At 39.8% G+C, this 24,646-nt stretch overlaps 2 protein-coding genes across 2 annotated transcripts in view; one reads left to right on the forward strand and one right to left on the reverse strand.

Annotated features, from left to right (window-relative positions):
- The window catches only part of Tmprss11e (transmembrane serine protease 11E), a 97,693-nt gene extending 92,222 nt beyond the window's left edge, over window positions 1-5,471 (forward strand). Inside the window, exons 9-10 of the mRNA XM_052199690.1 lie at window positions 375-517; window positions 5,310-5,471. Of these exons, the coding sequence (XP_052055650.1) occupies window positions 375-517; window positions 5,310-5,471 (305 nt within the window). The remainder of the gene's footprint in view (window positions 1-374; window positions 518-5,309) is intronic.
- A 13,033-nt stretch (window positions 5,472-18,504) lies between these two features.
- LOC127696579 (activated RNA polymerase II transcriptional coactivator p15-like) lies at window positions 18,505-19,213 on the reverse strand. Its single transcript, XM_052199393.1, has 2 exons — window positions 18,958-19,213; window positions 18,505-18,626 (listed from the first exon to the last, which is right to left on the reverse strand). Exons 1-2 carry the CDS (start codon window positions 19,211-19,213, stop codon window positions 18,505-18,507), a joined length of 378 nt encoding a protein of 125 aa, XP_052055353.1.
- Between the last annotated feature and the right edge of the window lie 5,433 nt (window positions 19,214-24,646).

Below are 24,646 nucleotides of genomic sequence, written 5' to 3' on the forward strand. Positions count from 1 at the left end.
TTTGTGGAGCATAAACAACTTGAGGTTTTTTATTAGGCACTAAAATGTTTATTTAAATTAGTTAGAAAGTATTTCTTCAAATGTTCCTGTTCTTTGGGCAGTGCTGGCTTATGCTTTTAATCTCAGCATTTAGGAGACATTGGCAGGCAGATCTCTGTAGGTTTGAGGTCAGCCTGGTCTACAGAATAGTTCATGGACAGCCAGAGCTACACACAGAGAGACATCTGTCTCAAAAAAACAAACACCCCCCAACTTTTTCTTAGAGCATGTGCACACACACACACACACACACACACACATGCACACACACACTCTGCCATCTTATCTTTTTTTTTCAGGTTTATAAAAAACAGGTATCTACTGTTTTTTCTCAGGTTTCACCCAGAATTACCTTCGGCAAGTACAGGTGGACTACATAGATACCCAAACCTGCAATCAACCTCAATCCTACAATGGTGCCATCACTCCTAGGATGCTGTGTGCTGGCTTCTTAAAAGGAGAAAAAGATGCATGCCAGGTAAGGGCTTGCCTATTAGTATGCCGTGCAATGACTTGTCCACCTTTCATTTCAAAACAATTACAGATTCACAGGAAGCTGCCTAGATTTCACAGAAGAGTCACATGTTTTATTTTTATTGTTCCCGTAATTTATTTTTTTATTGACTTTACAACCTGGTCTCAGCCCCTCCCTCCTCTCCTCTAGTCCCACCCTCACAAATCCTCCTCTCCCCTCCTTATTATTTCCCCTCCTGTACCCTCCCAACCCAAGACATCAAGTTGCAGCAGGATTAAAGACATCCTCTCCCACTGAGGCCTGACCAGTCAGTCCAGCTAAGGGGGAATGGATCCAATGGCAGGCAACAGAGTCAGAGACAGCCTCTGCTTCAATACTTTAAATAGCTGCGCTACATGCTGTTTTATTTTGTGTGTGTACGTGGGCATGCATGTAACATGACATGCATGTGGAAGACAGAGGACAACTTTTGGGAGTGGTTTCTCTTCTGTATGCCTGTTCTAGGGACTGAGTGCAGGGAGCCAGGCTTGGTGGAAAATGATTGTGATGTACTGAGCCTTCTTGCTAACTCTTAAGTGTAGCCTTTACCCAATTTTTGCCCATGGTTACACTTAGATAGCTATGAAAGAACTATAGGGAAATATAATTGTGTAAAATCTTGGGAGTTGACATTTGCTCAAAACATATGCATGTAGGTATATATTTTGCCATATACAGATAGACTTATGGGATTGCCATTACAGTTAATCTGGAGGCTGCTCCATCACCCTGAAGATCTACTGGGTAATAAACTCTTGGCCTCGCCTTTGGTCTCTAATATCAAGCAACTGCTACTTTTCTCTATCTCTGTAATCCTGTGTATTTCAGAATGTTAAGGAAAATCACACAATTACTTGTTTTGGAATTCCATCTGATGTATCTGCTACTACTCTCTACTATTTCTTTGTAGAAAAAAAAATCAGCAGTTTCTCTAACTTGTTTGTGTATGCGATATAGATCTTACCAGTCCACTGCTATTAACTTTTGATTCATTGGAGTAGAGTATAGAGTAGAAAAAAAATACCTTCATTTAAATCTCATTGTAATTATTTTTTACTAAATATTTTAATGCAAATATTTACATTTTCTTCTCTGTGGAGAGCTACATTAGGAAATGTTTTCCTTCATTGCTAAGCATAACATAAGCCTTCAAGTGGAGAAGAAAATTCTGTTTCCTCAAAGATTTCCATGCCTCTTTATTTACAAGATTCCTTTTCTCTTTCAGGCGTTTCCTGTAAGCATACTTGTAGGTCTGTTGATGATAAGGCTACTTTGCTTTGTTTTTGTTGTTGTTTTGTTGTTGTTTTGTTGTTTGTTTTTCTTTTTGTCTGACAGACCCATTGCTTCCCCATCATTTCTGAAACATAATTTTTCCAGATATAGAGTTTGAGATTGACTCTTTTTTGGGGCCTTTAGCTCATGAACAGAATCTACAGGCATTAGTCTGGCCTGCACATGGTTCTCTCCATGGCTTCTCTCTTGCCTCCAAGAATACTCTGTTGTCTTTCCTTATAGAGGTTTGATCCTCTATTGGCATGCTTTTCCGTGGCTTTATTCAGCTCAGGATTTGCTCAGTTCTTTTGAATCATTATGCCTTCTGCTAACCCAAGGGGATTTTCAGCCAGGTTTTTGTTTGTTTGTTTGTTTTGAATTCTAGCTTTTTCTTCCACGTCTTTTGGGTCTTCAATGACAAACATGTTCCATTTCTGGCTATAGTCCTGGAGGTTCACGAGGTGTCTATTACAGATGTCCACTTTATTTTTCTCTAGTATTTGCTTGCATGAGTTCTTAGATTCTAATTCAAGGCACTGTCCTCTTTCCTCGCTTCTTCTGCTAAGCTCATCTAATGAACCGTCTTAAACGTTGGCTATTGGATTATTAAGTTCTAGAGTTTTCATTTTATTCTCCTTGTGCAACTAGGGATTCTTTGCTGAGATTTCCTTTCTTATTTCTTTAGTTTTCATCTGTCTCACACATTGAGTTATTGTGACTTTTAGAAGGCTTCCTTTAAGAAGGGGGCTTGCGGGACTTTCGGGGAGTGGAGGGCTAGAAAAGGGGAAATCATTTGAAATGTAAATAAAAAATATATCGAATTAAAAAAAAAGAATTTGTACGTGGTACCTACCTCAGAGCTGGTGTCTGTATATTGCCCTTTATTGTTCAAGGGGAGAATTTCCCGGGCCTTCACAGAATGAATAATGTTCACATGTATTCTGAGATTTAACTTCACAATAGTGCTGCTAAACATTCTTAGTAGCCTCTGCTGGCACCATGCTGGCAGAAGGATGATATAAAGCATTACCTCATTGCCCACCCAAGGATAGTGCCTCATTGTGTTTGCTTTTAGGTGGGATTTCAGCATCAGATAATAGAGAAATCTTGCTGATATCACCCCAGAGTGGTTTCATTTCTACCTGGCAATCATGAGAAGTAAGACCCTCCTGTTGTTTGTTCTCCAACCTCACTTTAATGAAAAGAGTCTTAGGACACATCATCTCATGGTTGTAGACTATGCTCCCCTGCACTGAACACAGAACTGGGAGGTGAGGACTTTTCTGTCCCCTAATAGGGAAGGACATCTGGATGCCACATAGCCTGCTTGGACTCTAGTGAGAAATGGTCGTGTTCAGACAAATTTAACTTAGGAGACAGGATCACTCGGTTCCATCCTAGTTCGAAGCACAGATATCTCTTGAAACCCAGTTTGCCTCCTAGTATAGACTGTTTATGGTTGTCAATTCTGTGTCTTGATCAGTATGAAAATGCATCTTTGTTTTTGAAAATTTATCTTTTTATAAGGTACATAAAAACATCCATGAAAAAATATTGTAGAGGAAAAACAACAACAAAACCCCCAAAACAAACAAACAAACAAATAAACAAGCAAGCAAGCAAAAAAAGTAGAGACCTGAGTGATTCATCGTGTATGTCTTTCTTACCTTTTTTACTTTGTAATTTGAAAGGACTAAGTTTAGCATGTTTTCTAAATCTTTGAAATTTCATCTCATTTATGGTGCTTTGATCTAGAACTAAAACAAAGACATATGTGCTATTTTCAAAATGTTATTTTTACAGATTTTCATCATTTCTCTCATGATTTCATGGAATACTGCCTGTTTCCGCCTTCCCTACCCTACCCCCTTTAACCTCTACCGGTGCCACATAGATCTTCCCCGCCTTTCTCCCGGGGTCAGTCCCTTTAGCCATGTTGCATTTGCTGTGTTGAGTTCTGCCATCCTGCTGACCTTTCTGCCTGCCCATTGCTGAAGCTCAGGATTAGACTTACTGTGTTTATTTTTCTCCCTTCTTTCTCTTTCATGGCTCCTAGGGTAATATGCGAAACCAACAAGGGTTATTCTGTAAATCAACCTCCTAAGGTGAAATCAAATACTCAAAGAATCCCTGAAAGTACACTTGCGTATCTCATATTTCCAAACGTTTCCATTCGCTACAATATTTTAGCTTGAGTTCAACACTCAAGGCACTTTTATGATCCTCCCTAAATGTGAAGAGAGCAGGAAGACACTTGAGTGTGGAATGTGCACACCCACATCTGAGATAGGATTGTCTCTCAGTTTTCTCCACTTGTGTGGTTCTGTACAGCTTTAATATCACAAAACACTAGTAACCAATAACAACTCTTTTAACTGTGTCTGTTCTTTCTTTTTTTTAATCTCAGTATTATTTGGTAAATTCCTCTTTTCCGAAACATGATCTGTCTTTAAGTTCTATGGCTTCTTTACTTTGTCCTCAGCATTCTTTATATCTGAAAATTTAAAATTCAGATAATCATATGAAATTTTTGTATTGTCTGTATTCCTACTCAAATAAACTATCTTAAAAAATTAACTGAAATTGCTTTAATGACTTCTCCCCAAATCTACATCTCTGAAACTAAACTCTTGTCCAAATTTAATCTCAAATTTCCACTCAATTCAGAACCATTTCCACTCACGTTTTAGGTTACTAGTGTGAGATGAAAATTTAATGGCAATCTCAAACTCAGTAGAATCATGAAATGTTTTTACATATTTATTATTATGATGATGATGATGATGATGATGATGATGATGTTTTTTGAGACAGGGTTCCTCTGTGTAGCCCTGGCTACCCTGGAACTCACTCTGTGGACTAGGCTGACCTCGAACTCAGGAATCTGCCTGCCTCTGCCTCCCAAGTGCTCTGATTAAAGGTGTGCTTCACCACCGCCCTGCTATTATTATTTTTACTATGTGTGCATGTGTGTCTGTGTGTGCACATGAGTGCAGATGCCCATGAAAGCCCACAGCGTTGGGTCTTCCTGGAGCTGGAGTTACAGGCATTTGTGAGCAGGTTGTTCTGAGGACTAGGCACCGAGCTCGGTCCTCCGAAGAGCACTGCATCCTCCTCATAGTCAAGCCATTTCTCCGGCCTCCAATGTTAATGTCTCAGTGAATTTCCAAAGCTTATGTCTGTGTTTCTTCTCAGTAATAGGTTATTCACCACTTTCTGGTGGGTTAGATAATATCAATGAGGTAGTGTGTCAGCTAAGTGCACAGTACTGTTCCCTCGTTGGCAAAATGAAGACTTTGATCTGTGTACTGAAACCTGAGACCTAAACGGCTCTTCCGGTAGCAGAATGCCTTTTTGTAGGTAGCTGAATACACGCCCCCCATACTAAAAAATCACCATGTTCATTTTAGTTTATCGTGTCTAAATATCAAACTCTTCCTTGGTGAGCTGAGCTGTAAATAAACAATCTCTCCCTTTTCCTTAGGGAGACTCCGGAGGCCCACTCGTTACCTCAGATGTTAGAGATGTCTGGTACCTCGCTGGAGTAGTGAGCTGGGGAGATGAATGCGGCCAACCCAACAAGCCTGGCGTTTACACTCGAGTGACCGCCTTCCGAGACTGGATCACCTCCCACACTGGCATCTAAACCGGAAAGACCCAGAGGGATGAGGTGCACGGTTTCGCTGTAGACTGCTCTAGGAGACACACAGATGCAAAAGAAGCCTTGCGAATCAGGAGGGCCCGACACGCTACCGGGAACAATCTGGAGCGTCTATTTCCTTCCCAGCTTTGCTCTTCACAGGAGCTTCTTGCTGCTGCACATGGACTCTGACAACCTACACTCATTCGTTTTCTACAAGTTTTCTGTCCCCCAAATTTTGACTCCACCATCTAAAGTACTCCTGCGTACATACAAGGTGAAGCAACCGTTTCCTTCATCCGTCAGTGTCTCTCACATCAGTAAACCTCGAATTTTCAAGTGTAAGATAAGGAATGAAGTAAAATATAAAAAGAAAAAAAACCCCTTGCATTAGTGATATTTTAAAATACAACGTGGGGAATGACCATATTCATTATAAAAGACGAGCAAGCAGGTGCAGCCACACACCGCTCAAAATCCTAAGATGGAGAGGAAGCTGAGGAAACAGAGAAACCAGTATCTAACTTAATTTGCTTCCTAAATAACTAACAAGAGCAACACAAGCGCTATTGTTTCCCGTGGCCACAGAAATCATATGAACTCTTTGTAATGTACTTGTTGTGAATAAACCAAAGCAAAGATTATTTATCTGCAATTGACTTGAAAGGCTTGCCAATCAGCCAATGTTGAATACACAAATCACCTGCTTGCTTAACGTTATAACAAGAAAATTAATGAAGGAATGGAAGATGTGAAGTGTGTGACTAATCAATTTACTGAAAAGTCTCTCAAGGTTTGAGGGTAAATTAAAGGTGTATTTCAAAATAATCAGCTCATCCTATGTGGTAAAAATAATTGTATACTTAATGGAATTTTAAAAGACTCAGTCTAAACCAACAACTGTGGTGGGATTATCCTTAACCTTTTCCAAAGTGCAGATCTTAAGGATCAGATACTGGTGTGTAGTAACAGTCATGTGACTGTAGCTGGAACTTGATCTTCTTCTTTGCAATGATAGCAGATATTGCTTCCTCTGCTGGGATTTTTGGTCTGTGTGTGAAAAGTGGGCGTGTTTCGTTCATCTGTGCTGAGATGTTCCTCACTGGGATGACAACATCCTGGAAGCTACATCACCACTGTACTGAACTGGTACCCACTTCAACACAATACTGAAGACCAAGCGTGTAATACTGGCCTCCCTTGTAATTTTTAGTTTGATAAATTATTGCTGAGCCATTAGATATCCTATATCCAACTGATCCAGGATGAATTTGGGACTGATGTTGTGGTCTATGACATGCTACTGGTAAGTTCTCACCAAGGCATTCAGCAACTATCTCCTCATTGTGTTCAGACTCAAAGAGTCTGAATATAGTACATTGTACCACAGGATAGTCATATTGAAAATCAACATTGTCATGAAAAATATTGACTTCTATTAACTCATATTCACATATCAACTGATAATTTAACAGTTGTCTAAAATAAGATATGAAAACTGACATGAATTGTCAATATTTAATAGTCTGAATTATTGTCCTATTTAATAAACTCTTTGGGGGAAATTGAGAAAATGAGAAACTTTAAAGGTATATAAGACTATTAAAGTATATTACTTTCAGAAACATGTTAGAAAATGTCTCATGTGGCTGGAGAGATGCGCAGAGGTTCGGGATTTATACAATTCTTCCAGAGGATAGACATTTGGTTCCCAGAACTCACATTGGACAGCTCTCAACAGATGTTAACTCCAGCACCTGGGACATTCAACACTTTTGGCCTGTATGGGGACCTTCTCATAGGATCACACAGACTACACACCTACAGAGAGTGGGAGCAAATAGACCTCCTTAGAGAAGAGTGCACCACATGGTGTCCAACTATATCCATTGGTATGCAATACCAACTGGTCAGTCCTCAAAATATACATGTAAGTAATGTTACACAGGTTGAGCAGGTTGTACTTATAAATGTAGAAAAATATATATCTTATGTAACGACAATTAATTAAAAGGAGACCACGAATTTGAAAAAGAGCAAGAAGAGACAAGTGGGAGGGCTTGGAGGAAGGGAAGAAAAGAAATAATTAAAACATAAATTGCAATAGCATACTGCTCACGCAAGCCTCCAGGTGGCGTCCGACAGCTGTGGGAAGTTATGAGGAAAGAGATATGAATTTAAGGCCATTTGTATTTTCAAAATACAGTGAAAACAGAAGTCAAAATTCTGTATCTTGATCTCAAAAACCACCGAATAAAATTTATGTTTGAAAACATAGGTATGGGTCAATTCATGTTAATTCAGGTCATTTAGGAAGGCCTAAATCAAGTCTTCCAGATTTCTGGGATTTGGGTTTCAAACTCAAATAAAGTTAACGTTGGATGATTTAAGAATCTCTCTCTCTAAACCAACTTTTAAGGATTTAAATTGAACATAAATTTTAGAGTTTTAAATTTAAGGATAATGCTATGTTCCTTAGATAAATATATGTATTGTTTCCTTATATAAAATATGTAAAGAATAGAAGTCTGTGTCACAACACACTTTTGTTGCTTAAGACAACAAAACAAAACAAAACAGAAAAAACAATCACTTCTTCAAATGTTACATGAAGAAGCCAGCACAGAAATAGCAAGTTGTTTTGACAAATAATATAAAGTGAGCTTCAGTGTTCTTCAGGATGTCAGTGTGAATCATCACAGGAGGAGGGTAGAAAGTGGGGCTAGCACTGAGCGCAATACAGGCATTTCCCTCCCCTATCTTTTATCCCATACCACCAATAGACTTGACTCCACCTAATACTCTTTCAACACATATGACTCAATGGCCCTTCTATTTTTTTCATTATGCAGGAGGCATAGCTTTATTATACAGTCGTGTGCAACTTAACAATGTTTTCCTCAGGGACACACCATGTATAGGGTGGTGCTCCCATTTTATTAGAATGGTGCTAAGAAGTTTCTCTAACCTTCTGCTGGTGTAGCCATCGTGATGGCTACACAGAACACTGCATTATAAGTGTATTTGTGGTTGCACTGGTGTGAACAGACCCACTACACGGTCAGCCGTATGAAAGTATAATGTTATCACTTGATAATGATAATGAATGACCATAATAGTAGTTCATGTGCTTACCATACTGTAATTTGTATTGTTAATTTAGTATGTACATCATCTACATTAAAAACCTTACTATAAAGCATAGTGTCATGTTATACCATCATCATCACCATTGTCGTCATCATCATCATCATCATCATCATCATCATCACATTGGTTGAACAACTGACCTCTCTTGTCTAGTTTTGAACACATGATATGATGTTCATTTATGTCAATAAAACGTCCTGTTGATTTTTTTCTCACAACGTATCCCATCAGAAAACAATGCATGGCTGTATTTACATTTATTTATTTATAATGGTTATTTTATTTGTTTACATTTCAAATGTTGTCCCCATTCTGTTTCTCCTCTGCAATCCCCCATCCCATACCCCCTCCCCTTTGCCTCTGAAGGAGGGTGCTCCTCCAACCACTCACCCACTCCACCTAACTGCCCTGGCATCCCCTACACTGGGGCATCGAGCCTCCACAGGACCAAGGGCCTCTCCTCCCATTGATGCCAGATAAGGCCATCCTCTGTTAGATATGCAGCTGGGGCCATTTAATATATTTGTCATAAAAACAAAATAGTTAGGCCATGATTGCTCGTTAATGTTCCCTTAACAAAATATTTATTTGAGATTATTTCAAAATACAATTGGTGCGGTGGATTCTCATTGTGAAGGCTTGTTGTAGTTTTCATGTTAGATTTTAAGGGGATAAACCTTATGGATCATAGTGGCTGGATGATCAAGAGACCTAGAGTCTATTTTAAAATTTGCCTCCTCCATAAATGTCTCTGTGACCGCTTGAGTAGATAATCTCTTCTGAGATTCTTTATTACTGTAAAACACTTCTTAAGCTCAGGTTATTGTGAATGTGATTTTCATATACTTCCAGGATACACTTCAGACAAGCCTCTGTCCTTTTACTCTTTTATATGTTAGCACACTGTAGCTGTCTTCAGCACCCCAGAAGAGGGCATCAGATCTCACTACGGATGGTTTTGAGCCATCATGTGGTTGCTGAGATTTGAACTCAGGACCTTCAGAAGAACAGTCAGTGCTCTTAATCACCAAGCCATCTCTCCAGCCCCCCTTTTACTCTTTTAAAGCAATGGCAACAGTAACATTTTTCTTCTCTTCCTGCTCCTCCCCTCCCCTTCCTCCCCCTCCTCCCCCTCCTCCTGCTCCCTCTCCTCCCCCTCTTCCTCCTCTTCCTCCCCCTCCTCCTCCCGCTCCTCCTCCCCCTCCTCCTCCTCCTGCTCCCCCCTCCTCCTCCTGCTCCTTCTCCTCCTTCTTTGTAGGTACTATAGAAGGATGCATCATATGCAATCTGGAATTTTGCAGTAAATTCAATCTGTCATGCTTATTCAGATTTCACCAGCTTAAAAAAACAAACTAATTTTGTTTGTGAACAAGACATTTTTTAATCTATATCCTAAGTTGTAAGATTCCATTCTTTACCAATCAATGTCCTCCCTTACTTTAACCAACCACAGCTATCCTCCATGGCTGGGACTTGAGTTTTCATTGTAATCTAGCCTCTTTGGTTGCAGGACACAGAAAAATCAGAAAACTTTTGATTGACCAGAAAACCTTCCTCTCTGCCACTAGCTTTCATAGCACAAAGATCAACAACAGAGTTGTTGTGTGGGCTGCTGGGGAGAAAAGACATCAGTGGACCCTGAAGGATGCAATGCAATGGTGGCAAGACAGCCGATGATATAACTAAGAGCTCTCTTGGTTAGATTTGAGGCTCGATCTACAAGAGGGAAATCATCACTAGGAGTGTAAACCTGGTGCAGAGAGGCCTTCTGCTCCAGACTCAAGTGTGACTCTTTGTGAAGAAGGCTTCCCCCACGGCAGTCCTTTGAATTTTTATATTTCCTCCACAGGAAAGCCAGATCTCAAGGAAAAAGAAAACAACCACATAATATATGCAAAAATAAAAGAAGGGAGTATTCTGTGGTCACATGGAAGCCAAGCTAAACTGCAAAACAAAATAAACAAAAAAGAAAGCGGTATAAGAACCAAATTACATGTAAACAGGGAGGAAAGGAACTTTCTGTTCATGTTCTAAGAGGGACATGATCAGCTTCTAATTGGCTTTCCTTTTTCTTTTTCTAAAAGAGACTGGAATATATGGATTACTAGTATAATGTATAAACCCTAACTTCAGGAGCTCATAACTGCTTTATGTGGCATATGTGGTTTTGAGCATTATGATAATAATAATGTGAGTTAAAATTTCTTCAGCAGATTTAGTAGGAAGGTTGAAGGATTTTTGAACTCTAGGTATAAATTATATGACAAAGCTTTTTGGGGAATAAGAACTAAGGGAAAATGTGACCGATTATGTATGAGGAACTGTAGTTGCTAAAGAATATTTGATTACGCTGCAGCTTCATGGTTGAACTGACACTGAGAGATAGTTTGAAGGCATGTCCTTGGAACAAATATACATACACACCATAACTCAATCCACTAAATAGTGATGATCCAACAAGGCATGAAAATAGCAAGACATGGGGCCAGGGAGATGGCTTAGCAGTTAAGAGCATGACAGCTCTTTCAGAGGTCCTGAGTTCAAATCCTAGCAACCACATGGTGGCTCACAACCATTTGTAAAGGGATCCAATGCTATCTTCTGGTATGTCTGAAGACAGCTGCAGTGTACTCATACACTACATAATACGTATACATACATACATACATACATACATACATACATACATAAATACATACATAAATACATACATATCATACATATCACAAATGCAATACATAAATAAATATTGTATTTATAAATAAATACAATAAATAAATCTTAAAAAAAACTCAAGATGTGTTTGTTTTTCAGACTGACAAAACTTCTGTGGTTATGCAGCTAAAAGAGAAAATGACATGAAGGGAAATGTTGGGCTTTGGTCAAGATGGAAGTCCTGCTTCAGCAGCATCGCTTAATTTATGGAAGGTTGGAGAACCACCTCAGTTTTAGCTCTTGCTACTGGAGTTAGAGGAAATCCAAAGAAAAAGTGCATGCATGTTATGCATGCTAAATAATCGATGTTTTAAAACACTTGCCTGTGATTCCAGCAACTCAGGGGTTTGGGGCTGGATAATCATAACCTGAAGGCAAGCCTGAGCTACAGAGAAAATTATAGGCCAGTCTGCACTTCATAATGAGATTTCTTTTCTTCCTTCCTTCCTTCCTTCCTTCCTTCCTTCCTTCCTTCCTTCCTTCCTTCCTTCCTTCCTTTCTTTCTTTCTTTTTTTTAGGTTTTCTGAGACAGGGTTTCTCTGTATAGCCCTGGCTGTCCTGGAACTCACTCTGTAGACCAGGCTGGCCTTGAACTCAGAAATCCGCCTGCCTCTGCCTCCCAGAGTGCTGGGATTACAGGCGTGCGGCACCACCGCCCAGCAAGATTTTTCTTAAGAAAAAAACCAACCAACCCTAACGAAGCTAATGAATTATAAACATTAAATATCACTTTTACATTACAAGATAACATTAGTAGTGTCTATATCTATATACATATTCACAAATCCTAATGGATAATAAAGAGTTTAGAGTTCATTTACCCCAAATATGGATGTCTGAAGGGGAGTTAGCCCTTTTATAGTTATGGCTGTATTGCTTTAAAAACATGTATTTACTGCCCTAAGAGTATGTTCACTTTACATACACACACACACACACACACACACACACACACACATCTCAGACAAGTTACTTTCAATATTATAACACTTCTCAACTTATTTTATGAGAACAAAATAACCTTGATTATAAAACGTAACAACACTAAGACAGAAGAAATAGGTAGTATTCTTCCAGATAAATAGATGTAAAATGCTAAGCAAAAAATGCTAAGCACATGAAGCCCTATTATAAACAGCCGATATAAGCTGCCATCAAGTTTGGGTTATTTTAGAAACACAAGGTTATTTTCATATTTAAATATCATTTCAATTTACATATTAGTGTTGAGGCTAGAGGCAGAAAAATATCAGGATTATTTGAATAAATACAAAATAGATCAACTTTGAATTTTTATATTTGTATCTAAAAGCTGCTTCTGCCTCTCTAGTGCTGAGATTGAAGATGTGAGTCACAGCACCCTGACGAAACATACTATATTTTAATGTATAAAAGCTCATTGATGTTCCTGAGAAAATTCTCAAAGGTAAAAACATAAAAACAAAAAGAATCATAACTTTGTAAGATTTTGACTTAACTGTTTATAGTTGAGTTGAAACATTAATGGAGTTAGGTATAACGTTTCGTGTTCTTACTCATCTATAACGACACTAAAATTTTGTACAATTATAATGTTTTGTTTCCGGATTTGGCGAGGCAGTGTTTTACTATATAGTTTATTTCAGCCCTGACTCATCTTCTCAGCTTTGTCAGGTACTGAAATTACAAACATTTACCACCAGGCCTACTTTCACATTTCATTTTCCTTATTGGATATTTTATTTACATTTCAAATGTTATCCTCTTTCCTGGTTTTCCCTCCAGAAATCTCCTATCCCATCCCTCCTCCCATTGCTTCTGTGAGGGTGCTCCCTGCTCCACCCACTCCCACCTCACCACCCTGGCATTCCACTACTCTGGGGCATCAAGCCTTCCCAGGACTAAGGGCCTCTTCTCCCATTGATGCCAGATAAGGCCATCCTCTGCTACATATGCAGCTGGAGCCATGGGTCGCTCTATGTGTACTCTTTGGTTGGTAGTTTATTAAATAAATATTTCTTAGAGGTGGGAAGGAGACTCGGTTGGTAACAATGCTTTCTCCACATGCCAGGGAAACTGCGTCTCAACCCCAGGAACCTATGTAAAGATGTGGGCGTGGCTGTGCATTCCTAAAACCCCAGAGTTAGGGGACAGCTCAGACAGATTCCTGAGATTCTCGCCTAGCTGAAATGGTGAACTTCTGATTCAGCAAGAGACCCTGTCTCAAGATAATGAAGCAGAGAGGAGTAGAGGAAGGTACCTCACGCGCGCACGCACACACACACACACACACACACACACAGTCACCTGCACACTAAAATGCACATACCACACACACACTCACCATGCACACATACACCAGTCAATAAAAATGTTTTATTTTGAACAATTAATAGAGTAATATTATAAATCATCTTTACTAAAAAAGCACAAATCAGCTGCCGGCAGGTGGATGGTATTTCTTAAACCCCATGAATTTGTTGGTAGGCTCAGGCTTCAGGATTCTAGGAGAGAGTTGTATAAGTCACCAACCCAATCAGCTGTGGTTCTTCTGACTCTGAGATCATTATTTACAACTTTCATCCCAGTGTCTAAAAGTCTTCTACAGAAAAATGTTTATCTTTACAAATTTCAGGGAATTTTGCTCTAAGACTTATAAATGGGTTCTGGAACAATTAATTCAGGTAGTTTGTAAATAGTCTATTAATTCTTGCAGATTTTAAACTATATTGTTGTGTGCTGTGCAGTTTGAGTGCAAAACCATTTCTTGAGTATAGTTATGAGTAAAGCTAACCTAACCGTGATACGTCTCATGGAGTCTGAGCAGACATTCATAGTGAAGCTGGTGCTTTAGTATTGTGAATATCGTCATTATATTAACTTAAAAAGTACTGTAGTGTTTGCAAGGTGAGTAAGACCAATGGCTGACTCATCCAGAATAACAAAGAGCTCTTAAAATAGATTAAAAATGAGGGACTCTTAAGCTTCTTTAATAGATGAAAATGTTTAAGCTTGTTGTAAGTTAATTAAGACATAAATCTTTGTTAAATAATCATCCTGCAATATAAATTCTTTCTGAAAACATAAACTGGCTGGAGATGTAGCTCAGTTGTAGAATGTTTGCATGACAAGCACAAAGCCCCAGGTTCAATCCCCCAAACTCCACAAATCTTGTGTGGGAGTGCCCATCTCTAATCCCAGCACCCAGGTGGTAGAGGCAGTTGGATTAGAAATTCAAGCTCTTCCTTGGGTGCATAGGTAGTTTGAGGCTAGCTTATGAAACACGAGGCCCTGTCTCTCACAAATGTGATGAAAAATGAATTTGAAAAGATAGTTAATTATTTACTGCCAATGACTTTGTTTATACAATATCAAACTTGGCGATTAATCAAAACAGTCAATTTCAACAATACATGTATCACAGTTACTGAAGGAAAGGTTGAACGAATCATAAATCATGGCGAAAGGATCTTCTTTGTTGTTTTTGACAGGAAGAGAGTCACATGGAAAGAGAACAGTCTTCTATGAGCTGGACACAGCAATATGAATTCTTTATAGTTTTCCAGAGAATCCAAAAGCGCCTTTCAGAGGACATGCTCTTATTGCTGTAAAGCAGTAGTTACCTCTTTGTAGAAGCCATTTTATCTTTCCAGCATCACCACTTAGTCGTTGGACATTTGAGTCCTTCAGAATAATAACCAAGAAATGAACATGAATATAATTTTTTGCAAATTCCAAAAGATCATGGCAGGCAATTTGCTCAGAGCAAATTCCATTCTTGGAAGCTCATAGTGGGGAAGAGTTCCTGGCACTTACAAAAGATCAACTGATCAAAATATTACAAAGTGAAGAGCTTAGCATTGAAGATGAATACCAAGTCTTCTTAGCTGCAATGCAGTGGATTCTGAAAGACCTAGGAAACAGAAGAAAGCATGTGGTGGAAGTGTTAGATACAGTCTGATTTCCCTTGTGTATGTGTGTATCTCTATGTGCACCATGTGTATGCAAGGTGCCTGCTCTGGCCAGAAGAGGGCATAGCATCCCCAGAACTGGAGTTAGAGGTCTTGTAAGCGGCCTGATGTGAGTGCTGGGAACTGAACATTTAGGTCCTTAGAGCTGCAAGTGCTCTTAGCTTTGAGCCTTCTCTAATGCCCCTTGATGACAGTTGTTTTTTAAATGCATGTGTGAGAGCTTTACCTGCAGTTTTGTCTGGAATCTGGCATTACTGGTGGTTGTGAACTGTCATGTGGGTGCTGGGGCCTTCTGGAAGAGCAGCCAGTGCTCCTAACTGCTGAGCCATCTCTTCAGTCCCTTAGTGACAGTTCTTTATTGAAATGTTATGGAATGGGTATGAGTCCTTTCTTCTTTATTTTCCAGGCAGTCACCACAGTGATGGTTAGGGTGAGGAGGCAGGACTGTTGTTAGGTCACCAAGCTTTACCTGAACTTGGGTAAGCTCACTAAGTACGATGTCACTGCCTGGTTTGGGAAAAGCTGAATTGTGGTTACAACATTTGATTGTTTTAGCCCAGATTAAGAGTGAACTTCTCAACATTCTTTGTACTTCAGCCTTCCAAGCGCATGAGTCACCGTGCATGGCCCTCTAGGTACAACGTGGAGCATCCTTATTCTGAAATCTCAAAGTTTTTGAATGGGAACATCCAATCAAAAAAAAAAGTTTTGGATATTGGATCATTTCAGATTTCTGATTTTCAGAATAGGAATATTCAGCTGATGAGTGCTATATAAATACTCTAAAATCTGGTGTATTCTGAAATACAAATACTTCTAGTCCCAAGCATTTCATATCTACATCAGGGATTTAACCTGTACGTGTGGAATTTTTTTTTATAGACAAAAATTGTAAGTTTTAACTACCTTGGATCTAAAACTGCTTCTAAAAAGCTCCTTTTCCTTGATAGTAATTTTAGGAGTTGTTTTTGCTGAATTCTGAAGGCTATCATCATTGCTTTATTCCTGCTAGTCAGTTAGAACCACTTTTGCATACTTTAGACTTAACTGGCTGAGGCAGAACTGTAATGTCAAGACATTTAATATTTGAGTATGTATGATTAGCTCAGAAGTTCCCTGAAAAGTTCTCAGGTGATAATATATTGTTTTTTGAAAGAATGTACTAATTAGGGGCTGGAGAGATGACTACTCTTCCAAAGGTCCTGAATTCAATTCCCAGAAACCACATGGTGGCTTACAACTTATGTAATGGGATCTGATGCCCTCTTCTGGTGAGTCTGAAGACAGCTATAGTTTTTCATATGTAGAAAATAAATAAATCTTTTAAAAAAATGTACTCTTTGGATCGGGAACAGCCTCAGCCACCACCCCTGTCTCCAGGCAGTGCAGGAGGCTAGCTGTTCACCCAGAGGCCAGCTGGGAGGAGGCAGCTTGCACTGGTGAATCCGGCCTTGCAGAGCGGAGGATCCAGTCCAGAGGCCTCTGGTGGGAGCCTTCCGGTCTCTGCCTCTGGATCAGGAACAGCCTTGGTCACCTTGCCCTGTCTCCAGGCAGTGCGGGAAGCAAGCTGTGCACCCAGAGGACAGCTAGGAAGAGGCAGCTTGCACTGGTGAGTCCGACATTGACAACAACTAACTAACTAACACCAGTGAGAACTTGATGGTAAAAGGCAAATGTAGGAACTTTACTAACAGAAATCAAGGCAATATGGCAGCATCTGAACCCAATTCTCCATTAACAGCATGTCCTGGATACCCCAACACACCAGAAAAACAAGATTTGAATTTAAAAATCACTGGTCATGATGCTGTTACAGGAACACATAAAGGACATAAATAAATCTCTTAAAGAAATTCAGGAGAAAACTGATCAAAAGTTAGAAGCCCTTACAAGGGAAACACAAAAATCATTGAAAGAAATTCAGGAGAATACAGGTCAAAAGATAGAAGCCAATAAGGAAAAAATGCAAAATTCACTTAAAGAAATATAGGAGAACTTTGGTCAACAGGCTGAGGTCACGAAAGAGGAAACACAAAAATCCCTTAAAGAATTACAGGAGAACACAAGCAAGTGAAGGACTTGAGCAAAACCATCCAAGATCTAAAAATAGAAGTAAGAAATCGCAAAGGGAGACAACTTTGGAGATAGAAAACCTTGGGAAGAAATCAGGGGCCATAGATGTAAATATCAACAACAGAATACAAGAGATAGAAGAAAGAATCTCAGATGCCAAAGATACCATAGAAACCATGGACTCAACAGTCAAAGAAAATGCAAAATACAAAAATCTTGTAACCCAAAACATCCAGGAAATCCAGGACACAATGAGAAGGCCAAACCTAAGGATTATAGTCATAGATGTCTTCCGAGAGGCTCTACCCAGTAGCTGACTGAAACAGATGCAGAGACCCATAGCCATCCATTGGATGGAGCTCAGGGACTCTTATGGAAGAGTTGGCGGGAAGGATTGAAGGCCCTGAAAAGGAAGGGAACTCCACAGGAAGGCCAACAGAGTCAACTAACCTGGATCTCTGGGAGCTCTCAGAGATTGAGTTACCAACCAAAGAGCAGACACGGGCTGGACCAAGGCCCTTTAGCACATATGTATCAAATGTTCATCTCAGTCTTCATGTGCATCCCCAGTAACTGAAGTGGAGGCTGTAGCTAAAGCTGCATGTAGTCTGACTGGAGAATCTGCTCCCTAACAGATGCCTTGTCTAGGGGAGAGGGTGTGCTTAAGCCTGCAGAGAATTGAGGCTCTAGGGTTGGGGAGGATATCAAAGTGGGGTCAATACTCTCAGAGGAGAAGGGGAGACTCTGTGAAAGGGGCAGTGTGTGGGATGCAAATAAATAAATAAAGTGATTAATTTAAAAAAATTAAAAAATAAAAAAATGTACTAATTAATATAATTAATAAAATTCTACTTTCTTTTCTTTGAATTAACTTAGTAACTTAGCATTACGGTATTACCAAAATGTAACAGTATTACACTGACTTTTGTTTTGAACTTTAGGAATGTATACATTTAGTTATACAATTCTATTTTCAGAGAAATTAATTAAAGTCATCATTCTCCAAAACATTTGGAAATGTCAAGAAAAAAAAAGAGAGAGAGAGAGAAAGCAAGAAAACAAAAGCCAATGTAAAAAGACATTAAAACAACGACAACGGTACAGGTCTGCTGTGGCTCAGATCTTACAGCTTTCTTACTGCATCATCTGTGTCAGAGATCTGCTCCTTCTGCTGGCTCCATTGTCCCATGTTTAAAGAAATACCTGTTTCTCCCTGGTTTCATTTCACCTTCTGAGTCCATCCAATATTCTCTGATATCAAGTAGAAATTTTCCTTTAGAACTGAAGGGGTTTGCAGGAGGAACAACAATATGAACCAACCAGTACCCCCAGACCTCCCAGGGACTAAACCACCAACCAAAGAGCCATGGAGGGACCCAGGGCTCCAGCTGCATATGCAGCAGAGGATGGCCTTGTCGGATATCAAGGGGGAGGAGAAGCACTTGGTCCTAAGACGGCTCAATGCCCTAGTGTATGGGAATGCCAGGGCAGGGAAGTGTGAGTGGGTGGATTGGTGAGCAGGGGGGAGGGGGAATGGTATAGGGGGTTTTCAGAGGGGAAACCAGGAAAGGGGATAACATTTGAAATGTAAATAAAGAAAATACCTAATAAAAAAAGAAAAGGAAAATTTACTTTAAAGTCCCGAACATATCTCATCTTTCCAGTCTGGAGTATGTTTTCATCTCTTCTGCTGTCGCTCTGCTTGGGGGACGCCAGAGCCCTAGAAGTCTCACCAGGGTTTTGCTTCTTCACAGGTTTCTCTGGAACAACTTGCTTTTTCCTCTTTAACTTTTCTTCAACTTTGCTGTCAGAATCACTGCCTGAAGAGCTTGAAGAAACAAGTTCCTTTGATTCGGGCATTGCTCGGTTCCAGCCGACCAACAACCTCTAGCTCCGGACTCTTGTATCTTTCTTTTTTCTCATGTTTGTCTTCTGCAGCAGAAGCAATCTGAAATGACAGAGGGCAGGGGATTGGGAGGCGCTTATTTTAGTCGCACTTCACGTTTCTTTGAAATCTTTCTATTTTGCCATCAAGTCCTTCTTAATCTCATAGGCAGCAGCCGCTGTCCTTCCCAAATCCTCAAATCCTATAGGTTAGGCCGTCTCATGGCCCAGCCCAGTCCATCTCTCCCTTTTCACCTTCCTTCTCTTGATGAGCTCATCTAGTCCAATAGCTACAACCTGCACCCAGTGACAACTCTCAAACTGCTACCATTCTAGGTTTAGACGTCAGTGTTCATATTTCTATGTAGAAGTTCAATATATCTAAAATGTCAACTGAAGGGTTTAACAGACAATTTTCATTATTAGTGTTCACGTTTTCAAGTAAAATGGACCTAGAGTTATCCTTGATGGATAGCTGAAATCTTGACCATCATTATTTTTATTATTGGATTTTGACATCTGACCTGGGGAAGTTCTATCCTTGTCTCTGGGAATTGGTCACAGCGTAGGTTTCATTCATTGTCAAATAAAGCCAGTGATTTTTATATGAGGTTTTGAGTCTGGATCTCCCTTAGATACCCTTGAGTGTATGTTGTTACTAATCCAAGATCTCTCTGAAAATGCCTGCTTTCCATTAACATCTTTTAACACTCCTTTAACGTCGTTTAACAGTTTTTGTGGTTGAATCTAGTGGCAGAATACACATGTGTGGATAATGATTACGAAGAACTGCATTTAACATGTCTCTAGGCTCTCGCTGCTTGTCTGATTCCTTTTTACCGCACCAAATCATTTGCTTTTTAAAAAAGATTTATTCACTCTTGTTTTTATTATATCCTTATGAATGCTTTGCCTTCATGTTTGTGTGTGTGTGTGCTGTACAGACGCCTGGTGCCTGCAGAGGGCAGCAGAGGGCCACAGAAGCCCTGGAACAAGAGCTAGAGGAGTTAAGTCTGGCTTTTAGGCACCATGCGGTTTCTGGGAACTAAACTCCGGGTCTCCTGGAAAAGCTGAAATGGTTCTTAACTGCTGAGTCATCTCTCCAGCTCTCGGTACAATGCACTTTTAAATAACATAATTTTATTTTGGAGGATGCTAATGAGAACTATTTATTACGTGTAGGATGGTAATAACGATTTCTTTTATATTCTAAATAAAAGCTAGAATTTCAGAACATTTTGTGGTCCTCTTTTATGTTGTTCCTTTTATAGTCCGAGGCCTGTGATTTATGTGAAATCCACTGCTGTGAACATGAAATAAAAAGAGTTTTTCTATTTAACAGATCCCCGGCTGGAGGACTTCCTGGTGTGAGTGCTTCTTCTTGGGGTTGTGAGTCCATTGGAGTTCCTTCGGTCTTCTCTGCGCTGACAGTGCACTTCATAACAGATAAGTAAGCAGGGAATACATTTGCTGATGTATTGAATCAAGTAAGCATTTCAATTCCATTAGCTTGAGCTGCAGTACAAAGTAAACAAAGGACAGAAAATAGTGGAGGCAGAGCCCCAACTTTGTTATTCAGTGTGAGCATTGGAGAAGTGGAAGGTTTTTGAGTAAGGTGATTGATTGGTTCTTTAACGCATTCTTCCAGAGATGAGCTATATGAGAGCATAAAGTTTGCCTACATTTCACAGCCGTGTGGCAGGTTGGATGATGAGGTTAGAAGAATTTCTCTCCAGTGGACAAGGAGAGGAATCAAGGGAAAGCAGCAATGTAGGCCAGCCACCCACCTGCAGAGAGTATAGAGGACTCTTCCCACTAGAAGGGGCAGGGATCCCTCTTGCTTTCATTTTCTTGACTTCTCCAGCACGGTGTCTCTCTTCAAATGATGATTACACTGGGTCCAGGCCCATTCTAGTAAAACAAAGGAAATTGTCAGTTTGCTGAAGGGGTTCCCTGGGGAAAGGAAAAAATGGCAGCGACATAGATAGATATCTGATGGAGGATTAGTGCATAGGATAAACTAGGAACTAAAAAACAAACCCAAAAACCCTGAACACTATGAGAACGGGCAAGACACTTAAAACATGGATATGGGGCTGAAAGAATTCTCAGAAGAAATACCAGTGGCTAAGAAATATTTTAAAGTGTATTTATTAATTGTATCCTTCAGGAAAATGACAAATAAGCCACTTTGAGATGTTATCTTATAGTAGTCAGAATGACTTAGATTAAGAAAATAGACGGGTCTCCAGGAAGTGCGGGAGACCTGGTGTGCACCCAGAGGCAGTCTGGGAGTGCACAGCTTGCTCCGGTGGCATGGAACTTAGGTTCCAGTTCTGAGGCCTCTGGCTGGAGCCCTCAGATCTATCCGCTTCCAGACCCAGATCAGCCTGGGCGGCAACCCCACATCTCCAGGTCCTGCAAGAGGCAAGAGGGGCTTCCGGGAGGCTGGCTGGGAAGAGTCAGTGTGCTCTGGTGAATCCAGAAGGCCCCAGCAGGAGCCTTCAGGTGTCTGCTTCGGGATCTGAACAGCCTGGGCCACAGCACCCTGTCTCCAGGCAGTGCAGGAGGTAAGCTGTGCACCAGAGGCCACCTGGGAAGAGGCAGCTTGCACTGGTGAGTCCAGCATTGACAAGACCAACTAACACCAGTGAGAACTAGATGGCAAAAGGCAAACGCAGGAACGTCACTAACAGAAATCAAGGCAATATGGCAACATCTGAACCCAATTCTCCTTTACCAGCATGTCCTGGATAACCCATCACACCAGTAAAACAAGATTTGGATTTAAAATCACTGGTCATGATGCTAGTACAGGAACACATGAAGGACATACTTAAAGAAATTCAGGAGAAAATGGATCAAAAGTTAGAAGCCCTTGCAAGGGAAACACAAAAATCATTGAAAGAAATTCAGGAGAATACAAAAGCCAATAAGGAGGAAACGCAAAAAACACTTAAAGAAATACGAGAGAACTTTGGTCAACAGGCTGAGGTCACGAAAGAGGAAACACAAAAATCTCTTAAAGAATTACAGGAAAGCACAAACAAGCAAGTGAAGGAGCTAAGCAAAACCATCCAGGATCTAAAATCAGAAGTAGAAACAACTAAGAAAACTCAAAGGGAGACAACTTTGGAGATAGAAAGCCTTGGGAAGAAATCAGGGGACATAGATGCAAATATCAACAACAGAATACAAGAGATAGAAGAAAGAATCTCAGATGCCGAAGATACCATAGAAACCATGGACTCAACAGTTAAAGAAAATGCAAAATGCAAAAAGCTTGTAACCCAAAATATCCAGGAAATCCAGGACACAATGAGAAGACCAAACCTAAGGATTATAGGCATAGATGAAAGTGAAGATTTACAACTTAAAGGGCCAGCAAATATCTTCAATAAAATTATGGAAGAAAACTTCCCTAACCTAAAGAGAGAGATGCCCATGAATATACAAGAAGCCTACAGAACTCCAAACAGACTGGACCAGAACAGAAATACTTCCTGTCACATAATAATCAAAACATCAAATGTACTAAACAAAGAAAGAATATTAAAGGCAGTAAGACAAAAAGGCCAAGTAACATATAAAGGAAGACCTATCAGAATCACAGCAGACTTTTCACCTGAGACTACGAAGGCTAGAAGATCCTGGGTAGATCTCATGCAGACTTTAAGAGAACACAAATGCCAGCCAAAACTACTATATCCAGCAAAACTCTCAATCACCATAGATGGAGAAATTAAGATATTCTATGACAAAACCAAGTTTACCCAATATCTATCCACAAACCCGGCCCTAAAAAGGATAATAGGAGGAAAACACCAATACAAGGAGGGAAACTTCACCCTGGTAAAAGCAAGATAGTAACCTTTCATCAAACCCAAAAGAAGTTAACCAATCAAATTTAAAAAATAACGTCAAAAATGACAGGAAGTAACAACCACTATTCCTTAATATCTCTTACCATCAATGGATTCAATGCCCCAATAAAAAGACATGGACTAACCGACTGGATACGTAAACAGGACCCTACATTTTGCTGCTTACAGGAAACACACCTCAGGGTCAAAGACAAACACTACCTTAGAGTAAAAGGCTGGAAGACAATTTTACAAGCAAATGGGCTCAGGAAACAAGCTGGAGTAGCCATTTTAATATCAGATAAAATTGACTTTCAACCCAAAGTCATCAAAAGAGACTCTGAGGGACACTTCTTGCTGGTCAAAGGAAAAATACAACAAGAAGAACTCTCAATCCTGAACATCTATGCTCCAAATTCAAGGGCACCCTCTTTCATAAAAGAAATTTTATTAAAACTCAAAGCACACATTGCACCTAACACAATAATTGTGGGTGACTTCAACATTGCTCTTTCCTCAATGGACCGATCAGGAAAACAGAAACTAAACAGGGACACAATGAAACTAATTGAAGCTTTGGACCAATTAGATTTAACAGCTATATATAGAACATTCTACCCTAAAGCAAAAGAATATACCTTTTTCTCAGCACCTCATGGTACCTTCTCCAAAATAGACCATATAATTGGTCACAAGACAGACCTCAACAAATATAAGAAGATAGAACTAATCCCATGCCTCCTATCATATCACTATGGAGTAAAAGTGGTCTTCAATAGCAACAAAAACAACAGAAAACCCACATACACGTGGAAACTGAACAATATTCTACTCAATGATACCTTGGTCAAGGAAGAAATAAAGAGAGAAATTAAAGACTTTTTAGAATACAATGAAAATGAAGACACAACATACCCAAATCTATGGGACACAATGAAAACAGTGCTAAGAGGAAAACTCATAGCCCTGAGTGCCTCCAAAAAGAAAATGGAGAGAGCATACACTAACAGCTTAATGACACACCTGAAAGCCCTGGAACAAAAAGAAGCTATTTCACCCAGGAGGAGTAGAAGGCAGGAAATCATCAAACTCAGGGCCGAAATCAATCAAGTAGAAACAAAGAGAACCATACAAAGAATCAACAAAACCAGGAGCTGGTTCTTTGAGAAAATCAACAAGATAGATAAACCCTTAGCCAGACTAACCAAAGGGCACAGAGACAGTATCCAGATTAACAAACTTAGAAATGAAAAGGGAGATATAACAACAGAAACTGAGGAAATTCAAAAAATCATTAGATCCTACTACAAAAGCCTATATTCAACACAACTGGAGAATCTGGAGGAAATGGACAGTTTCCTAGACAGATATCCAACACCAAAACTAAATCAGGATCAAATAGATCAACTAAACAGTCCCATAACACCTGAAGAAATAAAAAGGGTCATAGAAAGTCTCCCAACCAAAAAAAGCAGGGGAACAGATGGCTTCAGTGCAAAGTTCTATCAGACCTTCATAGAAGACCTAACACCAATACTCTTCAAAG

The sequence above is a fragment of the Apodemus sylvaticus genome, chromosome 11 (assembly GCF_947179515.1).
Source record: "Apodemus sylvaticus chromosome 11, mApoSyl1.1, whole genome shotgun sequence".
Taxonomy (NCBI): Eukaryota; Metazoa; Chordata; class Mammalia; order Rodentia; family Muridae; genus Apodemus; species Apodemus sylvaticus.

Coding starts and splice junctions, on each gene's coding strand:
- LOC127696579 (XM_052199393.1), bottom strand. CDS start 19,213: ATGCCCGAATCAAAGGAACTTGTTTCTTCAAGCTCTTCAGGCAGTGAT. Junction 18,627..18,957: donor TCCTTTTCTTTTTTTATTAG/GTATTTTCTTTA, acceptor TCAGTTCTAAAG/GAAAATTTCTACTTGATATC.